At 51.7% G+C, this 25,000-nt stretch overlaps 1 protein-coding gene across 1 annotated transcript in view; it reads left to right on the forward strand.

Annotated features, from left to right (window-relative positions):
- Nucleotides 1-25,000, forward strand: part of SORCS2 (sortilin-related VPS10 domain containing receptor 2) — a gene marked incomplete at its 5' end in the record, with an annotated part of 427,091 nt that overhangs the window by 102,392 nt on the left and 299,699 nt on the right. The window contains one exon of the mRNA XM_006875319.1: nt 18,997-19,064. Coding sequence (XP_006875381.1) covers nt 18,997-19,064 — 68 coding nt within the window. The remainder of the gene's footprint in view (nt 1-18,996; nt 19,065-25,000) is intronic.

Consider the following 25,000-nt stretch of genomic DNA (forward strand, 5'->3'; position numbering starts at 1 on the left):
AAAGAGGAAGACCCCCGGTGAGATGGATTGGCAAAGCATCAATAGGCTCAAGCGTGGCAACAATTGTGAGGTGGCCCAGGATCGGGCAGTGTTTCATTTTGTTGTGCATAAGGTCGCTATGAGTTGGTACCGACTCGATGGCTCCTAACAACAACAACAACAACAAGTTCTGCATGGGGAGGGGTCAGGCCCTGGTGGGAGAATACGGGGTGCGGTGGGCAGGGGTCGGGTTAGCTTTGTTTGCAGCCCTGCATGTTGCCCTCACCTGCATACTCTTCATACTGTCACCATCATGATGTTACAGGACAGAGGCTGCAGAGGAAGCCTGGTGGTGTGTGGGTTAAGCACTGGGCTGCTAACGGAAAGGTTAGAGGTTCTAATCCAGCAGCCGCTCTGAGTCTGCTCCCGTAAACATTTAGCCTCAGGTAGCCTATGGTGTGATGTCCCACCATCGTATAGGGTCTCAGGGTGACAGTGGCTCTGTTTGGTTTGGTGCCGTGTGACCCACCAGAGGCCCGAGGCAGTGGTCCAGGGAACCAAGTTGTGTCTGACTCCCAGGGCTGCCAAAACAAACGACCACCCCCTGGAACATCTAACAGTAGTGGTTTTTCTCTCTCTTGGCCTCGGTGACCTGGGCCCAGCACTTTACCCCTTGCAGCACCAGAGCTCGTCAAGCCCTCTGCAGCCCCTCTGTGAGGAACTCCTTCAGCAGGCCCCAGAGGAGTGAGGTGCGGGCCTTCTGCAGGGACAGTGTCTTTGCTGTGGAAATGTGGCCTTCCTGTGGCCACTCTCGACACCTGGCTGTTTCTTGGTGTTTGTTCCTTGTCTGTTAGATGGTTGCTCACATGGTCCTCCCTCTGCCTCTGTCTCTGTTATCTCCTGTTTTCTAAAGATGCCTCTCAGGTGGGATGAGGGCCCACCCTGCTTCACTGGACCCTCGTGTGAAGTATGCACCCAATGGGTAACGAATGCAAACACCCTCTGCTCAAAGGTTTCCAGGGTTAGAGCTTGAGTGTGCTATCTTTACGGGGGCTGGGGGGAGGCCTCTTGGAGGAAGTGGATGAAGAAAGCATGCATTCTCTGAGCACACATGTGCCAACAGCGCCTGGTCTGTCCATGAGCGGTTGTGCAGGCATCTTCTCAGCTGCTCTTGCTCTCGTCTTTTCATGTTCTTACCAACATGGATGAAGCACACGTTTGCCAACAGCGCCTGGTCTGTTCATGAGCGGTTGTGCGGGCATCTTCTCAGCTGTTCTTGATCTCGTCTTTTCATGTTCTTAATATGTGCAGGAGCCGCGTCATGATGTTTGTTGGAAGAACGAACTCATTTCTCCTCACTTTCCAGAAGCCTTCCTCCCGGGAGTGGAGGTCTCTGGCTTGTTGTGATGGATGAATTGTGAGGGGATGAGTACCCCGAGACAGCTCAGAATGCTGACAGGCAGATGTGTGAGCCTGACCCCAGAATCAGGGACAGTTTTGTGACAGATCAGACCTCCTGCCTGGTGAAAGGGAGGCTATTACGAATCTCAACAGACATTATCACATCAGCTTCACATCCGAGGGCCGGAGACGGCGGGGCGATGCGTGCCCGCCAGCCCTGCCAAATGTGCTCCATCATTAACTTCCCATCATTGCTCCTCGCTGACAGGGCTCTTAATTGGTGTTTTTTTGTCCCTGTCACGGCCTTGGAGGCGGCTCTGAGTTGAGCCCTGGTGTGAGGGCAGCTGGATGCTCCCTCTGGCTGCCCGGAAGGATGCCCTTCACTGCAGCTGGGGACATGCTGAGTGGAGGCTCCACTGCGTCATCTGGGACGTTGACGTGTGGAGCTGTGACACAGGGAACATTCTGTTGGGTGTAGGCATGCTACAGCCCCACAGTGGGCTTGGGTGTCAACAGACCTATATCCTGCCTTGTTCTTCCCTGGAACACATCGAGCGCCCCTGGGCTGAGAGCTTAGAAACAGCTTCAAAAGACACCCCAAGTAGTTAATCTTACCGCCTAGGAACAGAGGACCCTAGGACCATTAAGGGAGAAGAGCACAAGTGGAATATGGGACCCTATCCAGAGAAGCAGCGACACCAGAGATGGAGGCAGAGATGGGGACATGGAGAGAGGGAGCAGCTGAGGACTCTAGATTCATGGGAAGAGAGGGACTGAGAGCTGGCAGCCAGGAGGCAGGCTGGCAGAAGGTGCCCTTTGGTGGTGTAAATTATTATGTATTCCCGCGTGTTTTTGTGTACTCCCCCCCAAAAAAAAAACCCACCCAAACAACCCAGAGGGAATGGAAGCAAATACTGTTGAATGATGATGTACGGAGGAGACTGTAATCATTGCAATGAAGTGATGAGTGTACACTGATGTTTCCCCATGTAAACTATCACTCAATTCACAAGAAAAACTAAAAAAAAGACACCCCAAACTCAATCTGGGGAGAGCATCGAAATGCGGCTTCAAATACAAGACCTTGTCTGAGGTGCCTGAGCACCCAGCCCTTCCACCATTTTGTTCTGTTTTCACCATGAAGGGGATCTTTATTCGTCTTTCCTTGTGCATTTAGCCAGGACTCCTTTAACAACGCTGACATTTGTGGGTGAAGCCAGGCCCATGTTTATTACTGCTGCTCCCAGTTTGCCACTGAGTCAGCTGGGGATCAGGTTGGCCTCAGCTCTCCAGACTTCTCTTCCGAGGTGTCTCGGGATGGGTTGAAACTGCTAGTTGGTTGGGCTAGTGGCTGAGCCCTTAACCAAGTGCACAACCCAGGTTGTATGTTACAGGTGTACTTATGCGGAACACACATGGGAGACAACAGCAGCTTCGTGGCCCTGTGTTCACTGTGGCGGAGGTAACCCTTTGTTGGAATGCCCTCCATCGCCTCGCCCTGGCTGATGGACTGATTGATGCTTGAGAGTTGGAAGTCCTTTCAGACATCTATGGTTGCTTCCTCCTCCCCTCCCTGCTCCCTCAAGCCCACCTTTATTCAGGGCATTCCTTGAATCACGTTAGATCTTCCTCACCGCCTTCAGGGGATGTGGCCATCCCTGAAGCGGGAGACGAATGGGGTCAGCATGAATCAAATCCAGGTCCCACCAAAACTGGGTCCATGCTGTACCACCATGAAAAGTCCATGTTTCCCTATTGTTAAGCAGTCAGAAGAGTTGTGGGATGACATCAAGAACATCACACAGGAAGACAGCCAAAGATCATTTAGAAAACAAGGAAGAAGGTAAAGACCAAAAATGGACGTCAGAAGAGACTCTGACACTTGCTCTCCAGCGTAGAGATGCTAAAGCAAGTGGAAGAAACGAGGAGGTAAAAGAGCTGAACAGAAAATTTCAAACGGCAGCTCAAAATATTATGTCATTATAAAGTCATATGTTATAAGGAAATGTGCAAAGATCTGGAGCTAGAAAACCCAAAGGGAAGAACACGCTCAGCGTTTCTCAAGATGAAATAACTGATGGAAAGTTTCAGTCCTTGACTTGCAATACTGAAGGATTCTTTTGGCAAAATGTTGAATGATGCAGAAAGCATCAAAAGGACATGGAAGGGGGACACAGAGTCACTGTACCAAAAAGAAATGGTTGATATTCAATATTTCAAGAGGTAGCATATGATCAAGAGCCAGTGATCCTGAAGGAGGAAGTACAAAGTGCATTGAAGGCGTTGGCAAAGAACAAGGCTCCAAGAATTGATGGAATAAAAATGGAAATCTTTTCCCTGTTGTTAAGTGCCATTGAGTTGATTCTGACCCATAGCAACCCTGTATAGGGTTTCCAAGGAGCAGTTGGTGAGCTTGAACTGCCGACCTTGCAGTTCACAGGAGTTTGCAGTCTGACGCATTAGCCCACAGCACCACTCTAGGACTCCTTTCCCTAGTAAACTCCACAGTCCTTTCCCTAGCAAACCCCGTAATGTCTGAGTTCTGTGTGGCCATTGCAATGAATTATCAAACCAGCTGAATCTGAGAGAGGGCTGTAGGAAGAACGGTTGATCCATTCTATACATGCACTTTCTCAATGTGACATTTTTTGCCCTTTGACACTTTAAAGAGACCTTTTTTACAGCAGATTTGCCCAGTGTTATCATTGTTGGATTTCTTGAGTGATGCTTCTATGGACGTTGATTATGAATACAAGGAAAGTGAAGTCTTGGACAAATTCAGTCTTTACTCCGTTTATCATGATGTTGTTTATTGGTCCAGCTGTGAGGGTCTTTGCTTTCTTTATATTTAGATGCAATCCATACTGTAGGCTGTGCTCTTTGATCTTCATCAGTAAGGGCTTCAAGTCCTCTTCACTTCAAGCAAATAAGGTTGTACCATCTGCATAGCACAGGTTGCTAATGAGTCTTCCCCCAATCCTGATGCTACGTTTTTCTTCATTTAATCCAGTTTCTCGGATTATGTGCTCAGCATACACGTTGAGTAAGTACGGTGAAAGAATACAACCCTGACAGACTTTTCCTGACTTTAAACCTTCAGTGTCCCCTTGTTCTGTTCAAACGACTGCCTCTAGATCTACGCACAGGTTCCTCATGAGCACAATTAAGTGTTCTGGAACACCCATTCCTTGTGATGTTACTCATATTTTCTTACGATTCACACAAAGGACTTGACGCAGAGAATCCCAGCAAGATATTTACTAGTGAAAGAACAAGTGAATCGTGCTTCTGCTTTCACCAGTAAACATCTGTCTGGCATTTTGTGCCTTCAGCCAAGATCCATCTGACATCAGCAGTGCTGTCCCTCATTCCACGTCCTCGTCTGAATCTGCCGTGAACCACTGGCAGTTGCGCGTCATGTATGTTGCAGTCGTTTTTGAGTTATCTTTAGCTGCATTTTCCTTGCATGGGATTGTCATGATATTGCCTGATGAGTTCTGCATTCCACTGAGCACAAATACAAACCTCTTGTACTCAGCAGGCCAGGTAGCTGCCTTCCAGATTTCTTGACAAAGATGAGTGTGCTCCTCCAGTACTGTTATCTGTTTGTTGAAAGATTTTCATTAACATCCCAGCAATCCCTGGAGCTGTGTGTTTTTGCGAATGCCTTCAGTGCAGTTGGGACTTCTTCCTCTGACAACATTCATTCTTGATCTTATGTTAACCTCCTGAAGTGGTTGAATGTGGACCAGTTCATTTTGGTGAAAATACTAGAAACTTTGATTAAACATAAATACGGGATCAGTCTAGACATGTTGCTGCTTGGGTTCCAGGTCGTACATGGGCTTATTCCAACAAAATGTGTTGAACCCGGTCTCTGATCACTGGATGACTGGGGACAAGTTCTCTTAGCAGTAGTCTCATCCTAGACTCCTTAGGGGGCCTTCCCAAGTAAGGTCCAACCAACCACAAGAGGCTTCTGAGGGGACTGCTGGGCCAGTGGACTTCAGGGCATTCCTTGAGGGTAGCAAGAGCTATCTTATGAGAATTGTGTTCTGGAACTTTACTCCATGCACCCTCGAGCCCTGCTCTTCCGCTTCAGGCTTCTCTTTGTTCCCCAAGTCAAAGAACACTGAAAAGGAACACATTTTCAGTGCTTTGAGGATGCCCAAACTGCCGTTTCAACATGAGAGCAGAGTTCTTCGGGGGAGGGTCATTGCTGTTCGTGCCGCCGAGTCACTTCTGACTCATAGCGACCCTGGGTAGGGTTCCCGAGAGCGGCTGGTGAGTCTGCACCACGGCCTTGTAGTTAGCAGTTCAGCGCTGACCCTGCCTTGCCACACCACCTTCGGAGGTGTAGGGACTAGATGGAGCTTGTGTCGAGAACGATAGCGCCCCATTTGGGTGTTTCTGTGATTTTGTCTCAGTGCTCTTTGACTCACCCTCTGGAGGGTGACTTTGAGGGTCCTGCCTCCTGGACCCCACCCCAGGCAGCAGTGAGCAAGGACCCCCTCCCCAGATGGGCTCACCTTGAAAGCAATGGCTCTTTCAGGTCACACAGATGGGGCAGTGGCTTGTCCCTGGTTTCGTGTTCTGTAGCAAAGTCAGCAAGCTCTGGGCCTTATGAACCTAGGGGGACAGGGTTGAGCACCGAGGAGGCCTTGCAGCCCCCAGGCCAAGCAGGTTCCTTCCGTAGATGCTGGGTCAACAGGAGTTAGAGCTCTGGGGGCTGAGGATGCCCATCCTCTGAGAGGTCTGAGAGACTCCTGGTGGGATGTTCCTGCAGCCCTTGAGCTTGCTGATGACTGTCCGTGTGTCCCCATCTCTGAGGAACTCTGTCATTTTATAGCTGCCGTGGAGGGCCCCCAACACATGGTGTGCCCTTGTGCCTGGTCCTACAAGCCCTGTGGTCAGATCCATGGGGTTGGCACTGGATGATTTTCAGAAGTAGATCACCAGATCTTTCTTCCTAGTCTTAGCCTGGCAGCTCCACATTGCATCAACACACTAACCTCAGAGGCACCTGCGGGGAATCGAACCCTGATCTCCCTCTGTGAGCCAGCACCGCCTCATCCATGAATACCAGGCATGCAGACTGCCTGGTGTCCTATTTCACAGACAGGGGCCAAGCTGCATAGCTGCAGCGGGGCAGAAACTTGTAGACTCTTGGGCGTCTTTGAAATTCTTTTTCTAAGCAGAGGCAAAGGTATTTTGCTTTGTCTGTAGACAGTGAGGCCCCTGCGGAAGTTCCCACCCCTCCTGACGGTCTGCGAGCTCAGACAACAGGCGAAGACAGCGGCAGGCAGAGGCTTTGTGGACTGGCACGCCTTAACACCCTCTGTCTCACCCACAGCATGACCGCCACCTTAGCCCTCCTGGTCCCTTCCCACAGCTGTTTGCCGGCTGCCTTGTGCCCAGGGTTGCAGCAGGGACAGTCTGCAGTCAGGACCCCCAAGGACGTGGTGGCCACAGCACATGGGAGTGGACTGTGCTCCTGAGCACAGGGCCCTGACCAGGGGTCAGTTCTCCCAGGGGCCATGCTGGTCTCAGTGTCTGTGTGTCTGAAAGCCTCTGGTGCTCTCCTCTACCGCTTGTTTGTTCATGATGGGCTTGGGGCTTCTCAAGAGCAGCCTCCCTGTGAATCCTGAGAGCTTTGCTTTATAGAAGGCGTCCTGGGCATGGATTGGGGTGCCCTCCCCCTGCTGGCTTTGTGCAGAGTGGTCAGCAGTGTCATGGCTGTGTCCTCTTCTGGGTAGTGGGCTCCCCGTGCTGGATCCCTTCTGTGTGGTGATTAGGGAGTGGGTGACGAGGGGCACAGCGCTCTGAGTTCATGGAAGGTCAGTCTTCCCCCAGGTGTGGACTTGGATGGGTGTGGATTTTGGTCTCGTTTCCACTTCTCCCTGCCCATCCTTCCAGGGCAGTGAGGAGGACTCTCACCCCATGGCCAGCACATCTCTGTCCCCATAGGTCAGGGCAGCCCCCGGGCCCTGGACTCGCCTCGGGCAGAGCACATACAAGCCTGGGATGGTCAGCTTGTTTTCAAGACTGTTTATTTTTACCGCTACTTTCCACTGATGGGGTGTGAGCTTCATGTTCCCATTTGTAGTTGTGGCTTGAGAGATGGCCCCTTGACTGAAATACATGGTAGGTTAAGGAGATTCTGTGTGTCCACTCTTGGTGGATGGTTGTCATAGATGTAGGAGATGGTTCTGAGTGAGCTGAGCACCCGGTATAGACACATGATTCTGGACTCTGCAGAGATGGACTGCAGCTTTGCCCGTGAGTTCAGCTGAGAGAATGTTCTGGGACATGAGCCTGGAGTCCTTAGGGGACCAGGCAGCGAGGGAGAAGGGGGCTCAGATCAGGAGACTGAAGGATTCAACTCAGTGTCCCCCAGGAGGGTCTGGGAAGGGTTGTGTCCCTGGGTGAGGAGGTGGGGAGCCCGCCCCAGCACGAGGGAGCTGGGGGTCCCTGGGACTAAGGAGGGGATGATGGGATTGCAGACCCCACAAGTCTAGCTGCAGGTGGGGGTGGGGGAACTCTGGCTTAAGGCAACCTAAGGAGTCTGGGATGGGTTTCCCACCGCCTTACCGGGGAGTTCAGACGGGTTTATTGGAATCTCTGAGGGGTGCAACCAAAAGGTTGAAGGTTGAAGGTTCAAGTCCACCTCAGAAGAAAGGCCTGGTGATGTGAAAACTCAGCCATTGAGAAGCCCACGGAGCACAGTTCTGCTCTGACCACACGGGGGCGCTATGTTTTCAACTCAAAACCACAATGTGATTGATAGCAATTGTTGTTGTTGTTGTTGTTATGTGCCGTCGAGTCGGTTCCGACCCATAGCGACCCTGTACATGGTTTCCGAGGGTGTAAATCCTTACGGGAGTAGAAATCCTCATCTTTCTCCCGCGGAGCGGCTGGTAGTTTCGAACCGCTGACCTTAAGGTTCGCAGCGGTTTTTAAAATAAAAATAAAAGTTTTAGGAGTCACTCTCTGTTGGGAGGAGTCCTGGTGTGACACCATAGGATAAGCACTCAACCGCAAGGTTGGTTTGAACTCCAAGGTCAGCAGTTCAAACTCACCAGCCGGCACTTAACAACAACATGTAATGGAAATCCCTGGGTGGTACAAATGCTGGTGTGATAATCTGCTAACCGGAAGTCTAGAAGTTCAAGGCCTAGTGATCTACTTCTGAAAATTCAGTCCCGTTTGATGTGCTGGACTGCAAAGTCCGTTTGAATCTCACGGTCCGTGGTTCCAGCTCACCAGCTGCTCCTTGGAAACCCTATACAGAGTTGCTGTGTGTCGGACTTAATGGCACTTAACAACAACAACAACATTGTTTGGTGGAGACGGGGCCCATGGAAAGCTCACTGGGCCCAAGAAAATCAAGGGACAGAATTCAGTTCCCTGTGGCTCAGATGGGTTCTGAGGGACTTTCTCCTAAGCTGGAGTTTACCCACCACGTTTCTGCTTTGTGGACAGCTGTAAGTCAGGTGGTTAATTTTATGTGTCAGCTTGGGGAGGATGTGGTTGGTTCCCAGTTGTTTGGTGAAACATAGTACAGTTACTGTTACATGATGTAATGTAACATAATGTAACATAAAATCTAACATAATGTAACATAATGTAACGTAAGGTAATGAAGTCACCCAACAGAGTATGATAGAATTTAATGTCTTTCTGTACTGTACTGTACTGGACTGTAATGTACTACATTTGCACAACGGAATGTAACCACTTTCCACAGTGTGATGCAGTATAACCATTACTCATAGTACAATCTAAGGCAATGTGATCAGTCCATCAGCTGAAAGGGGATTTTCCATGGGTGTGCTCTGACCTCCAGACGATGAGTGGACAGTTTGGCAGAACTGGACTCTGCCCTCCTCCTGTCACCTGGCCTATAGATCTTGGACTTCCAGGCTCCGCAATCATATGAACCAACTTTCTGACGTCCGTCTCTCTGGCTCTGTTCAGGAGCAGGTCTGGGGAGGGGGGGTTCTGTAAGGGACAAGGGACATCTCTCAGAGTGGCATGGCCCAAGAGTGGCTTGCAGCTGGAGCTGGCACCTACTCCCTTCTCCCATGAGAGATGGCTGCACTTCTGCTGTGTGCCTCTGCTCCGAGCGATGGCCTCGGCTCCAAAGGCAGATCCTTGGATGGAGTGGACATCGGATGGCTAGCTGTCTGTCAGGGGCTGGCGGAGAGGCAGGGGCGGCCCAGAGCCTGGGGAAGGGTCAGCAGTTTCCACGGCCTCCCGGAGGTACCCAGGACCCATTTAGTGTTGAGATAGCTCAGCAAGTATCCACCACGGCTTATCCAATTACCTTTATTACCACAAATAGATCTGAAAAAACGCCAGCTCTTTCACGTAGATGCAACCGAGCGTCGTTTTGAATTGCAATGGCAAAAAGAAAAAAATTCCCCAGCATCTTGTAATTTTATTAATCATTTGAGTTGCCATTCCTATTAAGAAGGAGCGATGGGTGAAATTAAGATTCAATCAGGTCAGGAGAAATGGAGAGTAAATAATATTTTAAAAGGACGGCTGGGGTGGAAACGTCTACCCAGAGCTACCTATTAACATACACATTATCCCTTAAACAGATTTGATGTAAGAATGCAATTTTCCACAGATCGGTGACGCTCACACATTTATTTTCTGCTGCCTGACTTTGATTTATCGGGGTGCGTTCCTCCTCAGCTTAGTTCTCAACTTGCTTTTGAAGTACTCAGTTCTGGACGTGTGAAAAGCGTTTGATTGATGTGGGCCTGGGCACGACGTCAGCTCAGCAGCTGCATAGCTGAAGGTGGGGGACCTCAACATTTTCCTAAGGCAGAGTATGGGGTGGGGCCCTGGGGTCTTGGGGAGCCCACGTCTTCTGCTGCCCAGAAAACCCCTAATCCATCTCCTTCCACCTGGGGCCCTTGTGGGACTTGGGTGCTCAGAGCAAATGAAACAGCTCTGACTCTCCAGTGAGGCTGTCTGTGTGAGGAGCCTGTGTGTTCCCATCTGTGAAATGGGTGCGCATCTGTGCTAGTTCTCCAGGGCTGCTGTATGTAAGTACGGATAAACCTGCGGGAGGCAGTGTCAACGAGATGGCCTTGGACAGGATGCAACCCTAAGGCTTTTCTGTCTTCTCTATTAATGCCAACGACTGGCCTTTTCCTTCTCTGACAGGCTTCCCCCGAACTCAGATAATGGCTTTCACAGGTTTGACTGTACCCCAAACAGATGACTTGTTAGGTTCTGCAGACTGAGAGCGACCCCGTGCACAACAGAACGAAACCCTGCCGGTTCCTGACAGTTGGTTGTTGTGTTTGAACCCGTTGTGGCTGCCACTGAGTCAGTTCATCTCGTTGGAATCGTCCTCTTTTTTGCTGACCCTGTCCTTTTCCAGGGACTGGTCCCTCCGGATCACATGCTTACAAGAACAGGAATCCATCCTCTTGCACTTCTTGGGGGCGGGGTGTCCAGAGACTCCGGGGGAGGGTCCTTCCTTTTCCCCCCAGAGGTCTGTCTTTCCTTCTGGTGACTCTTTGGTGGGTGGGCGCATCAGTCCCTCCAGAGACCTCACCTGGCTCTTCTGCCCCTCCAGGCTCGTGGTACTTGTGGATTAGCAGCCTGTGAGAAAACTGCTCTGAATGTCCATCTTTGATGGATGGGGTCTCTGGAGGGCATGTGGGATCCGAGCTGTAAGCATCCTTGCAAAGCCAGTGAGAGTCCGCTGGGCTCTTGCTGGTCCGTTTGTTCTCAGCGTGGTGGCGTCTCTCTCGGGGTCCCTGGCTCCTGGCTTAGGAGCAGGGCCCACAGGGGGCAAAGAAACCCACAGGAGGGACTCCTGGGGCAGATAGTGATGGGTCAGGCCAGTGGTCAGGAAAGGGCCAATCAGGACACAATCTACATGCATGGGCAGTGGCCCCTGCCCATCTCCGGGGGACATTGCAGGAGCCTGTTTTGTCTTGTGGGAGACCGGCTGCTCCTAACTGGACACTGCCACACTGACCCAGGACTCCAGGCAGTGGCTCAGTCTCTCCAGCAAACCGTGGCCGATTGCTCGGGGTGCCCTGTGGCTGGGCAGGTGAGGTCTCGGCATTTGTGGGAGAAAGGTATCCTATTTGCACCCCTGGTGACTCAGAGCAGGGCTGGCTACACTGACGGGTCTGAGCCGTTTCTCACCAAGATTGGGGCCAGCCCGAAGCCACAGTCCATCCCCGCTGACTGATGGTGTTGGGGTAGGGAGATGATCCTCACAGGGGGCCTGGCTCCCTGTTTGGCCTCTGAAGGGGTTTGGTTGGAAGGGCAGACCCATGTGAATAACAGTTGGGACAGAACCTTACGGAGGCTCAGGTGTCACTTCCTGGAGGAAGGGTCAGGGTGGTATGAGCCTGCTGAGGGCAGGTTGGGCAGCCAGGTGTCTGTAGGGTGGGTGCTGGGGGATGATGCCTCATGCCTTGGGGACCAGTACTGGTGGCCACTCGGCTGTAGAATCTCCTGGGACCACCGACCTCTCTGGGGGTCTTAGAATCAGGATTCTCTCCTGAGCAAAGCAACACCTGATGTTCCCAGGGAGCGAGGACAGCAGCCCTACCAGGGGCTGGACAGGACAGGGGAGCCCCCTGGAGCCTCAGAGGACCTGGTCTGCTCCCAGCTCTGTGTCTCTCCTGTGCCTCAGTTTCTCCCCTGGGAAGTGGACGTGACATCCAGGCCAGAGTGAGACTGAAACACAGAGCACTGGTGTTCTTCCATCCCTTTCTTCAAAGGAACCCCAAGAACCACCGCCCTCAAACCCCCCAAAACCACTGTGGTCAAGTCCGTTACAGCTCACAGTGACCTTGTGGGACAAGAAGGTTGTAACAGTTACAGAAACCAAGGGGCAGCTACTGTGTTAGAACCTGCTGACCTTTCAATTGACAGTGGAGAGCTTTAACCACGGCGCCACCAGCACCAGAAGCCGGGAGGGCCTGACTTTGAGCCTCCAGAAATGTGGAAACATCTGTCTTTGCCCTTCACGACTGCCCCCTGTCGCTATTTCTGTTACGGTGGCCCCAGGTCCCTTCTGTGAGCAAACCTGGGACCTCGTTGAATTTAATGAAGATTCCCATTTTCCTGACGTCTCCCTCTGAGGAAGCGTCTCTTCAGAGAAGCCCAGTGATTCTGCTTCTGAGCTTCCGGAACAAACCCTGGCCGAGTCCCCGGTGGTCATCTCCGTTGCTGTTAATAGCCAGCCCTTGCCCTAGGGCAGCATGGGACAGTTCTTACACCTAGTCCTCCGATGGACCATAGCTAAGCTCCAGTTCTCCAATGAGGAAGAAGGGGGGTCCTGGGACTAGAGAACTAGCTCGAGGTGATGGGACTGTCCTTGGGGAAGAGGCAGCAGACTGAGGGCTTCCAGAACCTGGGGCCCCTCAGGGATTCCACCTTTGGGATCAGACTCTAAGAGAAACACCCCTGTGTGTGTGTGTGTGTGTGTGTGTGTGTGTGTGTGTATGTGTGTATGTGTGGAGGCTTTTTATAACATCTCCAGTATGGTGTAAGGAGCCTGGGTGGGGCACAGGTTAAGCACTTGACTGTGAACCGGAAGAAGGTCAGCAGTTCAGTTTGAACCCACCATCCGCTCGGAGGGAGATGCTTTGCAGTAAGGCTGGCAGCCTGGGAACCCCAGGGGTGGGGTGGAGTGGGCAGCTCTGCTCTGCCCTGAAGGGTCGCTGTGGGTTGGAACAGACACCACATTGGGTTTGGTTCTTTTATGCAAAACGTGTCTTTAGGGTTGTAGCGTCATAAACTAGGTCGTTGTTCAGTGCTGTTGAGTTGGTGCTGACTCCTAGAGACCCCATATAGGTTCTGAGGAGCAGCCCACCAACTGCTTCGCTGGGGAAAGATGAAGCATCTGTTTCCATAAAGATGGCAGTCTCAGAAACCCTCCGGGGTGGTTTTGCTCAAGGGTCAGCGCCCAACAGCACATCCGGAATAGTGTATGTGAAGACCCCCAAGGGGGTGGCCTCCCACCTCGCTGTCTGTGAATGTGTTCTCGTGTTTACTGATGAAGACCCACACCCATGCTGATAGCTCTCTGTGAACGTTCTGGAAGGATGTGTGCAGGGGAAAAGAATTACCACATGGGACCCAGTGAGCTGGACGCCCACATGGGGACCACGCCATGTCCTCTGTGGGTCCCCTGAGCGAATATCCAGTGATTATAGATGCTTGTTGAATGAAAATTCCAGGTCATTGTCCATCGTGTGGGGACCACAGCATGTCCTCTGTGGGTCCCCTGCCCAGCATTGTCCAGCATTATGTGGGGACCATGCCACGTCTTCTGTGGGTCTCCTGCCTGGCATTGTCCAGCACAAGCTGCGGCAGATCTCCAACTCAAGGGAAGATCTGGGTTCCCTGGGGTTTTCGGTGGTTGATTTTTCTGAAGCAGATCACCAGGCCTTTCTTCTGAGGTGCCTCTGGGTTGACTTGATTCTCCAGCCTGTTGGTGAGTTTGGAGCCTTAACTGTTTACAGCAGGAGGAACTCCGTGAGGTACACTTGTTGCCGCCCTTGCCTGAGGCTTGGGGCGGAGACCACCTACCGCCTTGGCCTTGCTCTCTTATGGTGGTTCTTGTGCTGGGCAGCAGGGTGCCAGGCGTCTCTGGGCTGTGCTTTTCCTCCCCATGGGCTCCCAAATCCGACGTTTCTGATGTTCTGTGCAGGTGGGATTTCTTCCACAGTATGAGGTCAACTCCCACGGCTGGGCAAGTGGATGCGTGGGCGTGTCGTGGGGGGAACCACCAGGGGTTGACCTTGGCTGCAGACGCGGTGGCAGCAAGTAGGCATCAGACTTGTGGGTGTGCAGCCATGAAGTTAGACCCAGTGCCTTGTGTCTAACAGTGTGGTGGCCAGAGCAGAGACCTGGGAGGACGTGGCATGAAGATGTGACCCTGAGGAGTGACCAGTAGGGCACAGATACAGCCCTGGGTGGGATTGAGCTGCCAGCCTTGCGGACAGTGGTTGCTCGCTTGCCGTTTGTGCCGCATGGGTCTGTGTGTTTGCTGTTTCTTCTGGCAGGGAGCAGGTGGCTGATGGGGATTGGTGACCCAGGTCTGTGGGGACAGGGCAGTGGCTGGTAGGATGCAGGGGACAGGCCACTCGGGTGAGCAGAGGAGGACATGAGCTGCCCAGACATGGTGATGGAGAGGGTGTAGTGGCTGGGGGCTGGACGGGAAGCCCAAGGGTGGGAGCAGGGCCAGCAGTGGGCGGGGCCCGGGAGCCAGGCCTTTCTCTTGTGAGCGTGCTCCAGAGTAGCTTCCCGGGACTCATGAGAAACACAGGCGTGGGGGCACCGACTGAGTGTCTGCGCTTCCAAGGGGTTTTAGGGAAGCAGCCTTGCGACATGGGTCTGGACCAGCCTGCACTGTGGGGTGACCTGTCTCCCTGGGCTCCGAGCCTCCACCTGGCCAGCTACACGCTGAGTCCACATCGGGCTTCAGTAGGTCTGTGTATCAGTCAGTGGCTGGGGCATGCTGAGAGCGGGGTCAGGGGGTCACAGAGGGGGACCTCTGTGTGACCTCAGGACCTGCGAGCCCGAGTTCTCGGACTCAGGGGCTCCAACTCATTCTGAAGACCTATGGTCGGGTCCAGGAGTCCTGGTGTGGCGCTCCAGGATCAGCATTGGACTGCTAACTGCAAGGTCGGCGGTTCAGACCCACCAGTGGCTCCTTAGAAACCCAATACAGGGTGGCTTGAGGCCACTTAACAACAGCATGGCTGGGCCAGGAGGGAACCTACAGTTCCCACCCAAGTGGACACTCCCTTGAAGGCGCCCTTACTGGCCAGCTCTCTCCTCCGGTTTCAAGACCCTCCTGGCCACCTCGCTGGGCAGAAGCAATCCTCGGCACTACTGTGATTCTACTCCCAGGCGGCCTTGGTTGTCAAGCAGAGATGCAGAGACGTGAGAATGGCTGGAAGGGGAGGCAGGAAGGAAGTAGGCAGGGGTGTTGGGGCCTCTCTCCACGTGGCTGATGGTTCCTGAGTGTTTGGAGGGTCCTCGCCTGCCCGGCACGGTGACCAATGCTGTGGGTCATATCGCCTCACAGCCCTGCCCTTTGGGAGTGGCAAGGGACTGGGAGTGTATTCAGGAGGCAGAAATCTGGGTGGCTTCCTGGAGTTGACGTGTATTTCACTGAAATTCGAAAGCTGAGTTAACCAAGGAAGTGGAAATGGGTGGGAGAAAGAGGACCCGAGCCACGGAAGAGCAAGGGCAGAGGCTGGGGTCGGGGGCTTAGAAAGGGAGGCAAGTGGAGAGTCTGTCCCACTGGGACACAGGAGAGGCAAGTCTGAGTCTTTTCCCCCCCTCTGCCCGGGGGGCAGACCTCATGAAGGCCTAGCTTTCCCTGGAGCTGTGCCCGGTGGTGGAGAGCTGGGTGGGCGCATCCTGCATCTAATGTTGGTCCAGGTCTCCATTCGGGCTGGTGCCAGATGAAAGGGGCTTTGAGGTGTCTTCCGGCTGTTAGACTCCAGTTCCTGTGAATCCCACTGGGAGCAGGAAGATGATAAAATATTCAATAGGTTAAAAATATGCTTGCCTCCTGCCCTGTCAGCGGGTCCCCTCATGTGCGCAGGGTGTCAGCTCTGACTGAGGCAGGTGGGAACAAGTGGGCGGGACCCACTCACACTCCAGACAAGGCCTGGTGTTTTATCCTCGAGGCCTCTAAGTGCGCTGTCCTGTCTGAGCCGGCATCCCTCCTTGTATGACCCTGCTGCTGCCTAGGACCACTGCCCCCAGGACCCAGGGCAGAGGTGTCCTGCTGGTTCAAGGTGGCCAGGCCCATACCATGCCAGGCCCATACAGGCCGGGTAGGCCCTGTGCACCTCATGGCATTCCCATGGTAACGGAATGTTTGAACAACCCATACAGTTGGGCAGGGAATGTACATCGGTCTGCCTCGACTGGACTCTCACTGCCAGCTAGGAAGCCTCATTCCCTAGTTCCGTCATTTTTTGGGTGACTGTCCTCACTTTGTTTTGGAGAGTCTTCAAGTGGAGCTCAGATAGAATGTAAGTGGAGGGACCAGTCCCTGGAGGAGGACACCAGGCTTGGAGGGAGGTTCAGCGACAAAGAGGAAGACCCCCAGGGCAATGGGCTGACACAGTGGCTGTGAGAATTTGATCCAAAGCGTAGTGGTTATGAATCGGTCAGCAGTTCAAAACTACCAGCTGCTCCATGGGAGGAAGATGAGGCTTTCTGCTCCCGTAAAGATAAGAGGAAGACCCCCAGTGAGATGGATTGGCCAGGTGGCATCATTGATGGACTCGGGGGTGGCAGTGGTACTGAGGTTGGCCCAGGATCAGACATTGTTTCGTTCTGCTGTGCATGGGGTCGCTATGAGTCGGTTCTGACTTGATGGCACCTGACAACAACAACAACAACAACAACCGTTATGTGGATAACGTAGCATGGGGCAGTGTTTCATTTTGTGGGGCGTGGGGTCACTGTGAGCTGGACCCACCTTGATGGCACCTAACAACAACAAAGCTTTAAGAAAAAAATTTTTTAAATGAAAGCAGCCGAATGATTTTCAGGATTTACTATCTTTCATATTCAGACATAACCAGATATTCCATTTTAAAACAAAACCTTCTTTTCCCTCTTAAAAGTTAACATTCTCTTGCTATCTTTCTATCTAAATTTTTTTCCCTTTTGCTTAAAATTTTTTTTCCTCTTCTTTTTACCCTGGAGTACTTGGTAGATGTCATCGAGTTGGTTCCAATGCATAGTAACCTGATAAAGGGTTTCCGAGGAGCAACTGGTGAGCTTGAACCACCGACCTGGAGGTTCAAACCAACTTAACAACAAAGCATTTAAAATCTACATCTTACATCAACTATAATGAATCTAAACTTTTTACATTTAGCAAAAGGAAATGTCCTCTGTGGCCTTTGTATCCCCCAAACCCCCAAACACCAAAATCTCCCCAAACCAACCACACAACCCCCTCTCCGCTGTCATCGAGCCGATTCTGACTCATAGCCACACTGACCCTATACAGGATTGCTGAGACTGTAGAGCTTTAGGGGAGCAGGCTGCCTTATCGGTCTCTTTCGGAGCGGCTGGTGGATTGGAATCACTAACCTTGTGGTCTAGCAGTCCAGTGCCTAACTCAGGGACCACGGGTGGAGTAGTGAGCACTGCATAGAGGTTTGGAAAAAGTGCTCTGGGGAGGGAACAGTTTGTTTCATTCTGTTGTGCTTAGAGTTGTCATCATTAATTCTGCGGCACCAGACAACAACACACACACACACTGTGATTTCACTTTCCCCCTCAGGGGCACCTCCCACGCTGGCCTGGGCTGGAGACAGCTGTGTAGGGGGATGTTTGGTTTATGGGCAAGTCCCAGCTGTGTCCACTCTCCCTTGCCCTGGAGGAGTGGCATGTCCGACTGGAGGTCAGCTGTCTGCTGGATTCCAGCTGGGTTCCAGGCCGCCCAGAGCTGGTGGGGGTGGTTCTTGCCCGACTATGGTTCTTAGTAGGAACAAGCCCCTTGCCCTTTGTACTCTGGGTTCAGATGGCTCAGAGCCTCCCAGGAAGACTAACAGGGTGAGGCATGGTGGGCTTCTCATATTAGCTGCCCTCGAATAAGTAGCCCCCCACACACACCATAGAATAAAATGTCACCCGGTCCTGTCCGAGTCCATGTTGGGGCCACTGTGCATGCTGAGTATCTTCCACTCTGGGGGGCTCATCTTCCAGCGCTTTATTGGGCAGTGTTGTGTGCGATCCACAGGATTTTCACGGGAGGATTCTTGGTAGCATATCACCAGGTGTTTCTTCCTGGTCTGTCTTGAGTCTAGCTACTTGCTGAAACCTGTACACCATGGTGACCTGCTGGTATTTGAGATACTGGAGCCCGGGTGTGTTGCTATAGGATAAGCCCTGGGCTGGGCTGCTAACCCAAAGGTCGACAGTTCAAATCCACCAACTGCTCCTTGGAAACATGGTACAAGATCACCGTGAGAGTCAGAATTGGCTGGATGACACGTAACAACGACATGTATATAATGGAGTCCTGGTGTGCCACGGTGGGTTAATGCGCTGGACTGCAAGGGTGCTTTGAACTGCATGGATAGCCAGCGGTTCAAGCTCACCAGCCACTCCTCAAAAACCATACAAAGGATTGCTATGGGTTGGAACTGACTCCATGGCACTTAACAACAACATATGTGTGTGTGTGTATCTGGAGTCCTGGTGTGGCACTGTGGGCTAATGCACTAGACTGCAAAGTCGGTTTGAACAAGAAGGTTGACGGTTCAAGCTCACCAGCCGCTCCTTGGGAACCCTGTACAGGGTCGCTATGGGTTGGAACTGACTCGAGGGCACTTCACAACATATTTATATGTACACACACATACAGGTAAGGCCCTGTAGGGTAAGCACTGGTCTGCTAACCACAAGGTCAGAGGTTCAAACCTACCAGCTCGCTGTTCCAGGGTCGCTGTGAATTGTAATTGACTCGATGGCACATAACAACAACAGCGTCTCAATGAGACACCCTGGATTCTGGGAAGGGGGCCCCTCTGTCCCACTTTGAGAACCTTTTTGTGACCTCTGCCTTTCTCTCTGACTTCACAGGTCATCTTGATCCTGACCAAGTACTACCACGCAGACATGGGGAAGGTTCTGGAGAGTTCTCTCTGGCGGTAAGTCAGCCAGCACTGGGCCTGGCCCTCACCCACCCTCCCGTCCGTGGGCTGAGAGCCCGGTGCCCAGCCTCGCCCTGCCTGGACTGGAGACGCGCCGAGATGTTGAAAGCGGATTAGGGGCCTGTGGAGGCCGAGGGCACAAACAGGGCCCGAGAATCGACAACCGTTCAGAAAGCATCTTTTCTTCCTTTCTTCTTCTTTGCTGCCCCTTTCTCTCCTCTCCGGAATACGAGGTTTTGCTTGTGAATTTAGGTCAGTGCACAATTCCCTGCTTGTGTGAAGAACTTCAGACGCGTCTCCTGGAGTCCCCGAATGTGTGTCCTCCGCTTTGTCCCCGCCTTTCTTTCTTCCTGGCTTAGCTGGGCGCTTGGTAAATAAAGAATCCTCAGCGGAGGGGACTGGGCCTTTGTGTGTGAGCCATGAAGCTGCCCAGCGCAGGGGGCTGTCCGTTTGATGTTTTCAAAGAGACGAGGGGGCGGGAGTGTTTTAGAAATCATTTCGGCCATTATCACTCTCAGTATTGACATCTGCTCACCCAGGATTGGGGCACGGAGACCCTCAGAGTTCCAGGTGGTAGCTTCCAAGCAATTCCCCCCCTCACACAGAACACAGTCCCTGTGTTCTCTGGGTGCTTAACGCTGCTGGTTTCCAAGATGTTGATTTCAATTCATCATTCTCTTACTTGTCTGGTTCAAACCACCCCCCTCTGCTGGTCTGCATTGTGGGGTGTCTGGGTCATGGAGGCCACCGCCTGGTCACCTTGAGTAGATCTATTTTGAGGTTTGAGCTGTACTGTCAGCGCCCATGACTCCTTCCATCTGTGTGACGGCGGATCACCTCACTGGTCCCTTGGAGAAGTAGCCAAAACGTGTGGTGGTGGGTGTTCTTTCTTTGCTGTGAGGAGCAGTGTGTCCCTGGGGCCAGCTGGCTTGTCACCATGAGGACAAGACTGGGGCCTGGGATCCACCGTGGATCCAGCCCACTTCTCAATCCTACCACTGCTGCCAGAAAAGGGGTCTGTTGTGTAGGGTGGGATTTAGAAACTGAAATAAAGGAATGCTGAGATCGGATATGCAGTGGTGGTCCCGGGAGGGAGGCTGGGCCATGACTTGAACTGGGTAGGAGTCCCTGGTAGCGAGGGTCCGAGGTTGGTGGGGGGGCACAGTCTCTGGGCGTGCTCAGCATGGTCCCCTTGTTGGGGGGAGTCAGAGTTGAGACATGACACGCTCTGCCTTGTCGCGTTGGATGGACAGACATCCAGTGCACGTACACAATCTTGTCACGGGAGAAGAGCCCGTTATAGCTTATACGTGGGTCAGAGGTTAGCTGAGTGCACGTCTTTTCTTCAAGGTTAGAGATGAGGGAGTTGTTTATGATTAGGTCTCAGGACGAGTTTCCAGAGATGAATTATTCACAGTCACAGCATGTGTGTTTATAATAGATATGTCACATGATTATATATGCATACACGCGGTTGTTGCTACATGCCGTTGAGTTGGTTCCAACCCATAAGCTCCCTGTGTAGGGTTTTCAGGGAACTGACCTTGCGGTGCATGCCCTGCAGTGCCACCCAGGACTCCGTATCATCTCCATCTCCATATGGATTAGATGTAGATGCAGATATAGATATAGATGTAGATATGTTGTTGTTAGGTGCCGTGGAGTCGGTGCCGACTCATAGCGACCCTGTGCACAACAGAACAAAACACGGCCCGATCCTGGGCCGACCTCACTGTTGTTGCCATACTTGAGTCCATTGATGCTGCCACTGGCCAATCCATCTCACTAGGGGTCTTCCTCTTTTTCTCTGACCCTCCACCTTACCAAACATGATGTCCTTCTCCAGCGACTGGTCCTTGCTGACAATATGTCCGAAGTATGAGAGACGAAGCTTAGCCATCCTGACATCCAAGGAGCACTCTGGCTGCACTTCTTCCAACACGGATCTAGATCTAGATATATAGAGGGTCCTGGTGTGGCAAGGTTGGTTTGAACCTCAAGGTGGGTGGTTCAAGCCTACCAGCCACTTGATACTGGGTCACTATGAGTCAGAACCCACTCAATGGCACCTAATAACAACAACAACAACAACAACAAATTATATACCTGCATCCATGTGAACCCTGGTGTGGCGCAATAGCATGAAAACTGCACTGCTAACTGCAAGGTCGCCAGTTCAAACCCACCAGATGCTCCTTGGAAACCGTGTACAGGGTCACTGTGAGTTGGAACCGTCTCGATGGCACTTCACAACGGCAACAGATTACCAACACGTGTGGTTTCAGAGCATGCATAAGAGTACATGTAACAGATCCACGCCAACCCGGATGTTTTCCTGACTGCCCCCCCTTTGTCCGCTGGTGAATATGTGTCTTGTGCCGGGAGCCCTCTTACACCTAGAAGGAGCTGGAGGGGGGTCTGGTCAGCTTGTTCCTCCATAGATGAAGGAGGCCTGTCTGTTGTTTCCAGAAAACGCAGCCAAAGACGTGAGACTGCATCTACTTCTCTCTGAGGATGGGATTCTTGGCCGCTTTCAGCACCATGGGTCGGTCCTTGGGGCTCCCTGGTTCCTGGGGTGGGGGGGATTGCAGTGAAGGCTCCTTTAGCTAAAACTCACCTGAGGGCATACGTCTCCCCTTTCTGCAAACACAATTCCCAAGTACCACATTCGCTCCAATTTGTCCATCACTTGGGTCCTGAAGTCTGGACACATCAGTGTCCTCAGTAATCCATCTCCTAGGGCCTTGCGGTGTGTCCATGTGGCTGGAGACCAGAGAGCCGGGATATCCTCTGTGTTGTGGGCGGATACCATGGTACTTTAGTCTCCTACTGCTGTCCTAACTAGAGCCCGTGTCTCTCGAGAACAGCGATGTGTTATCTTTAGTTCTCTAGGTTGGGGTTCCAGATCTCTGACCACTCTAGGGAAGGGTCCTCCCTGGTTCCATTCAACTCGCCCTCCCTGCTGTGTGGCCTTGTCCCTGTGTTGGTCTTCCTCTTTTATAAGGACACCAGCCATGTGGGATGAGTATGAACTCATGTGAAGCTAACTGATCACTTCTGCAAAGTCTTCCTTCCCCAGCAAGGTCTTGGTCACATGTACTGGGGTTAGGACTTCCAGACTTCCACATGGCTCTTTTGGGGACACAACTCAACCATAGCAAAGAGTGAGTCCCCCCGCCATGTTCTTTGCACACTGGTAGGGTTGCTGGTACAGATACAATTTGTGGGTCCTGGTGGGTGCAGGGTCTGACCTAGGACGGCCCGGGGCACAGGGGCGGGATTCCTGCTGGCTCCAGGTAAAGATGCCGAGAGTCCACGCTGCTTAAAGTGGGCTCCCTTGACCCCCTTGAAGCCTCAGTCTCTTGAGCTGTAAAATGGGGATCGATGGCCCAGGGTGGGAGGCTGTGGGACTGAGCAAGGTTATTCAGGGCGTCCCCAGAACAGTGCTTGGTCTAAATTTAGAGCCAACAGCAGGCTTCAGTCTTACATTCACCATTGTCTTGGTGCATGGGCATTTTTTCCCCTGATTAAAAATCCTAGCAGATACGGTTTCTCAAGAAAGCTCCCCCACATCTCTACCTGTGTGCTGTGGTTCCTTTCGTTGTTGGTGTCACTTGTTTTATGTTTGTACATTTAAGAGGGGGCTGCAAAAAAGTTGGTAGAAAAATGGAATGAAAAGATAATGTAATTTTCCCATGAAGTCGTTGGAAGTCCCCACATATACAGTTAGACGTAGAATACAGTCTCGTGTTCTCCCTCATGTTTATACCGGCAGACCTCGGACACATGGCAAGTTCCATTCCGGGCCACGACTCTACAGAGAATGCTGTAAGAAAGCAAAGTTGTGTGGGCTTTTGGAATTCCCCAGTGCATCAAAAAGTGAGGTTTACACAATACTCTACAAACTGCAATGAAAAAGCTTTAAATAATGTGAGAGTGACCAAAATAGGACTCAGAGACACAAAGTGAACACTGGAAATATTAGTGTGGACAGACATGCTCTGTGCAGCATTGCTACGAACCTTCAACCTGGAAAAAACTCAGCATCTCTAAAGCGCAATAAAGTGAAGCATGTAAAAGTGAAGCATACCTGTAATTGGACAGACAAAGCCTCTTGTGCTCCTTGCTATCTCTAATATATACTATGTTTCTGGCTTCTCCACAAGGAACTCTGATAGCATAGTGGTTACGAGTCGGGCTGCGAACCACAAGGCCAGCAGTTCGAAACTACCAGCTGCTCGGTGGGAGAAAGATGAGGCTTTCTCTGCTCCCGTAAAGATTTACAGCTTTGAAAACCCTGTTCAGGGTTGCTATGGGTTGGAACTGACTCGATGGCACTTAACAACAACAAAGATATATAGCCTCGGGAATCCTATACAGGGTGGCTGGGAGACGGAATCAGCTTCATGGCCCATAACCACCACCACAAGTTTCTTCACATAGTGGTGTTCTGTTTTCTCCTGCATACTGTATTTCTAGTTTCTCCACATTGCGACTGGTTGTTTTCTTTATAGACTGTTTCTGTTTGTCATAGTGTGACAGTTTTCTTTTACATGCTTATTTAATATTTTATATAATAGCCATATTTACATAGTATTTTACATTGTGTGTTATAGTCCGAATGTTCCTTAGAAGCCAGGATGGCGAGGCTTTGCTGAGACCTAACACAAACAGCAAAATGCTTCCAGCTTTTCCGTAGTGTCATTATTTTTTATAGCCCCTTAAGTTGGCTCACTTGAATACATACTGTCCCAATACGTAGCATCCCTATTGCTGTTGTATGTCCTTTTTGGTTCCCTTCCCTAGGCTGGGTCTCTGAGCTCCATTCTGCAGCCGGAGCCAATGGATGGTTTAAGATAGTGAAACCAAGCTCCTTTGAGAAGGAACGCCAGCTCCCTCTAGCGGAGGGGGCTATTCCTGAAGTCTAGTCTGGCTTGGTTTACAGTTAAGTTGTCCCTAAACTTGCTCATGTAAACGGACTTCACTCTTTTAACTTGCATTCCTTTGTTTGCTAGTAGGGATGAGTGATCTTCTATGCTTAATTACTAATTGTGATTTTGTGTGAGACTGACCCCCTCCTGCCCTGTATTTTGGGACTTGTGTGTGTTATGTTTACAATTGGACTTTCTGTCCTTGGACGATTCTTCTCACTGCCTCCCCCGACCTGGGTGGGAGATGAAAAGTCTCTCTTGGTCTGGGTATACTTTAATAAGTAGTGCTATTAAAGACACATTAGTTGAGTCATGGCTGGGCCTCCCTGTACAATCACAATGAAAGCACATTTAATGACTGGCATGCTATTTACACTCAGCGGTGTTTCTGGCACATCTAAGTCGAATGCATTTTTAATTGTCCTGCTTTAACGGCCACATGGTAGCAGCTAGCCGCCAGCTCGCTCCGTCCTGCCTTCTGTTTCTCTTTGCCAAGTAGCCTTTGAGATAATATTTTCACCGATCACCCATACACAACTATTTCTGCTTATGGACTACATGTGAATCTAAGCTTTATCTATAAAAGGTGTAACAATTCTCACTCCCCTCAAGAACTAGTGTTTGCCCCTCGGGGGCTGTATTATCCTTGGTGGAGAACTCCGAGAGCTGAACTCCACACAAGCTAGCTTCCAGGGAGCGTGTGAAGAGGCAGGTTCTGATTAGGTGGGTGTGAGTGGGTGGGTGGGTCCAGTGAGGTGATGGCAGTCTGGGACAAACTCTGAGTGGTGTGAACCCCACTGGGGGTTCACACTACTCATAGTTTTAACTTAAAGGCCAGGTTTCACCAGTCTGGTTTGGGACCAGGGGTGGGGGACATGAGAGGTGCAGCTTCTAACAAGCTCCCAGGTGCTGTTGGGACTGTGGGGCCAGTGGCTGGGCTGCTTAGGAGAACTGACCTCCCATCTCTGCAAAGACCCCACACCCTCCTGCAAAGACTCACAT

This window comes from Chrysochloris asiatica, unplaced genomic scaffold (assembly GCF_000296735.1).
Source record: "Chrysochloris asiatica unplaced genomic scaffold, ChrAsi1.0 scaffold00319, whole genome shotgun sequence".
In the NCBI taxonomy this organism is placed as follows: Eukaryota; Metazoa; Chordata; class Mammalia; order Afrosoricida; family Chrysochloridae; genus Chrysochloris; species Chrysochloris asiatica.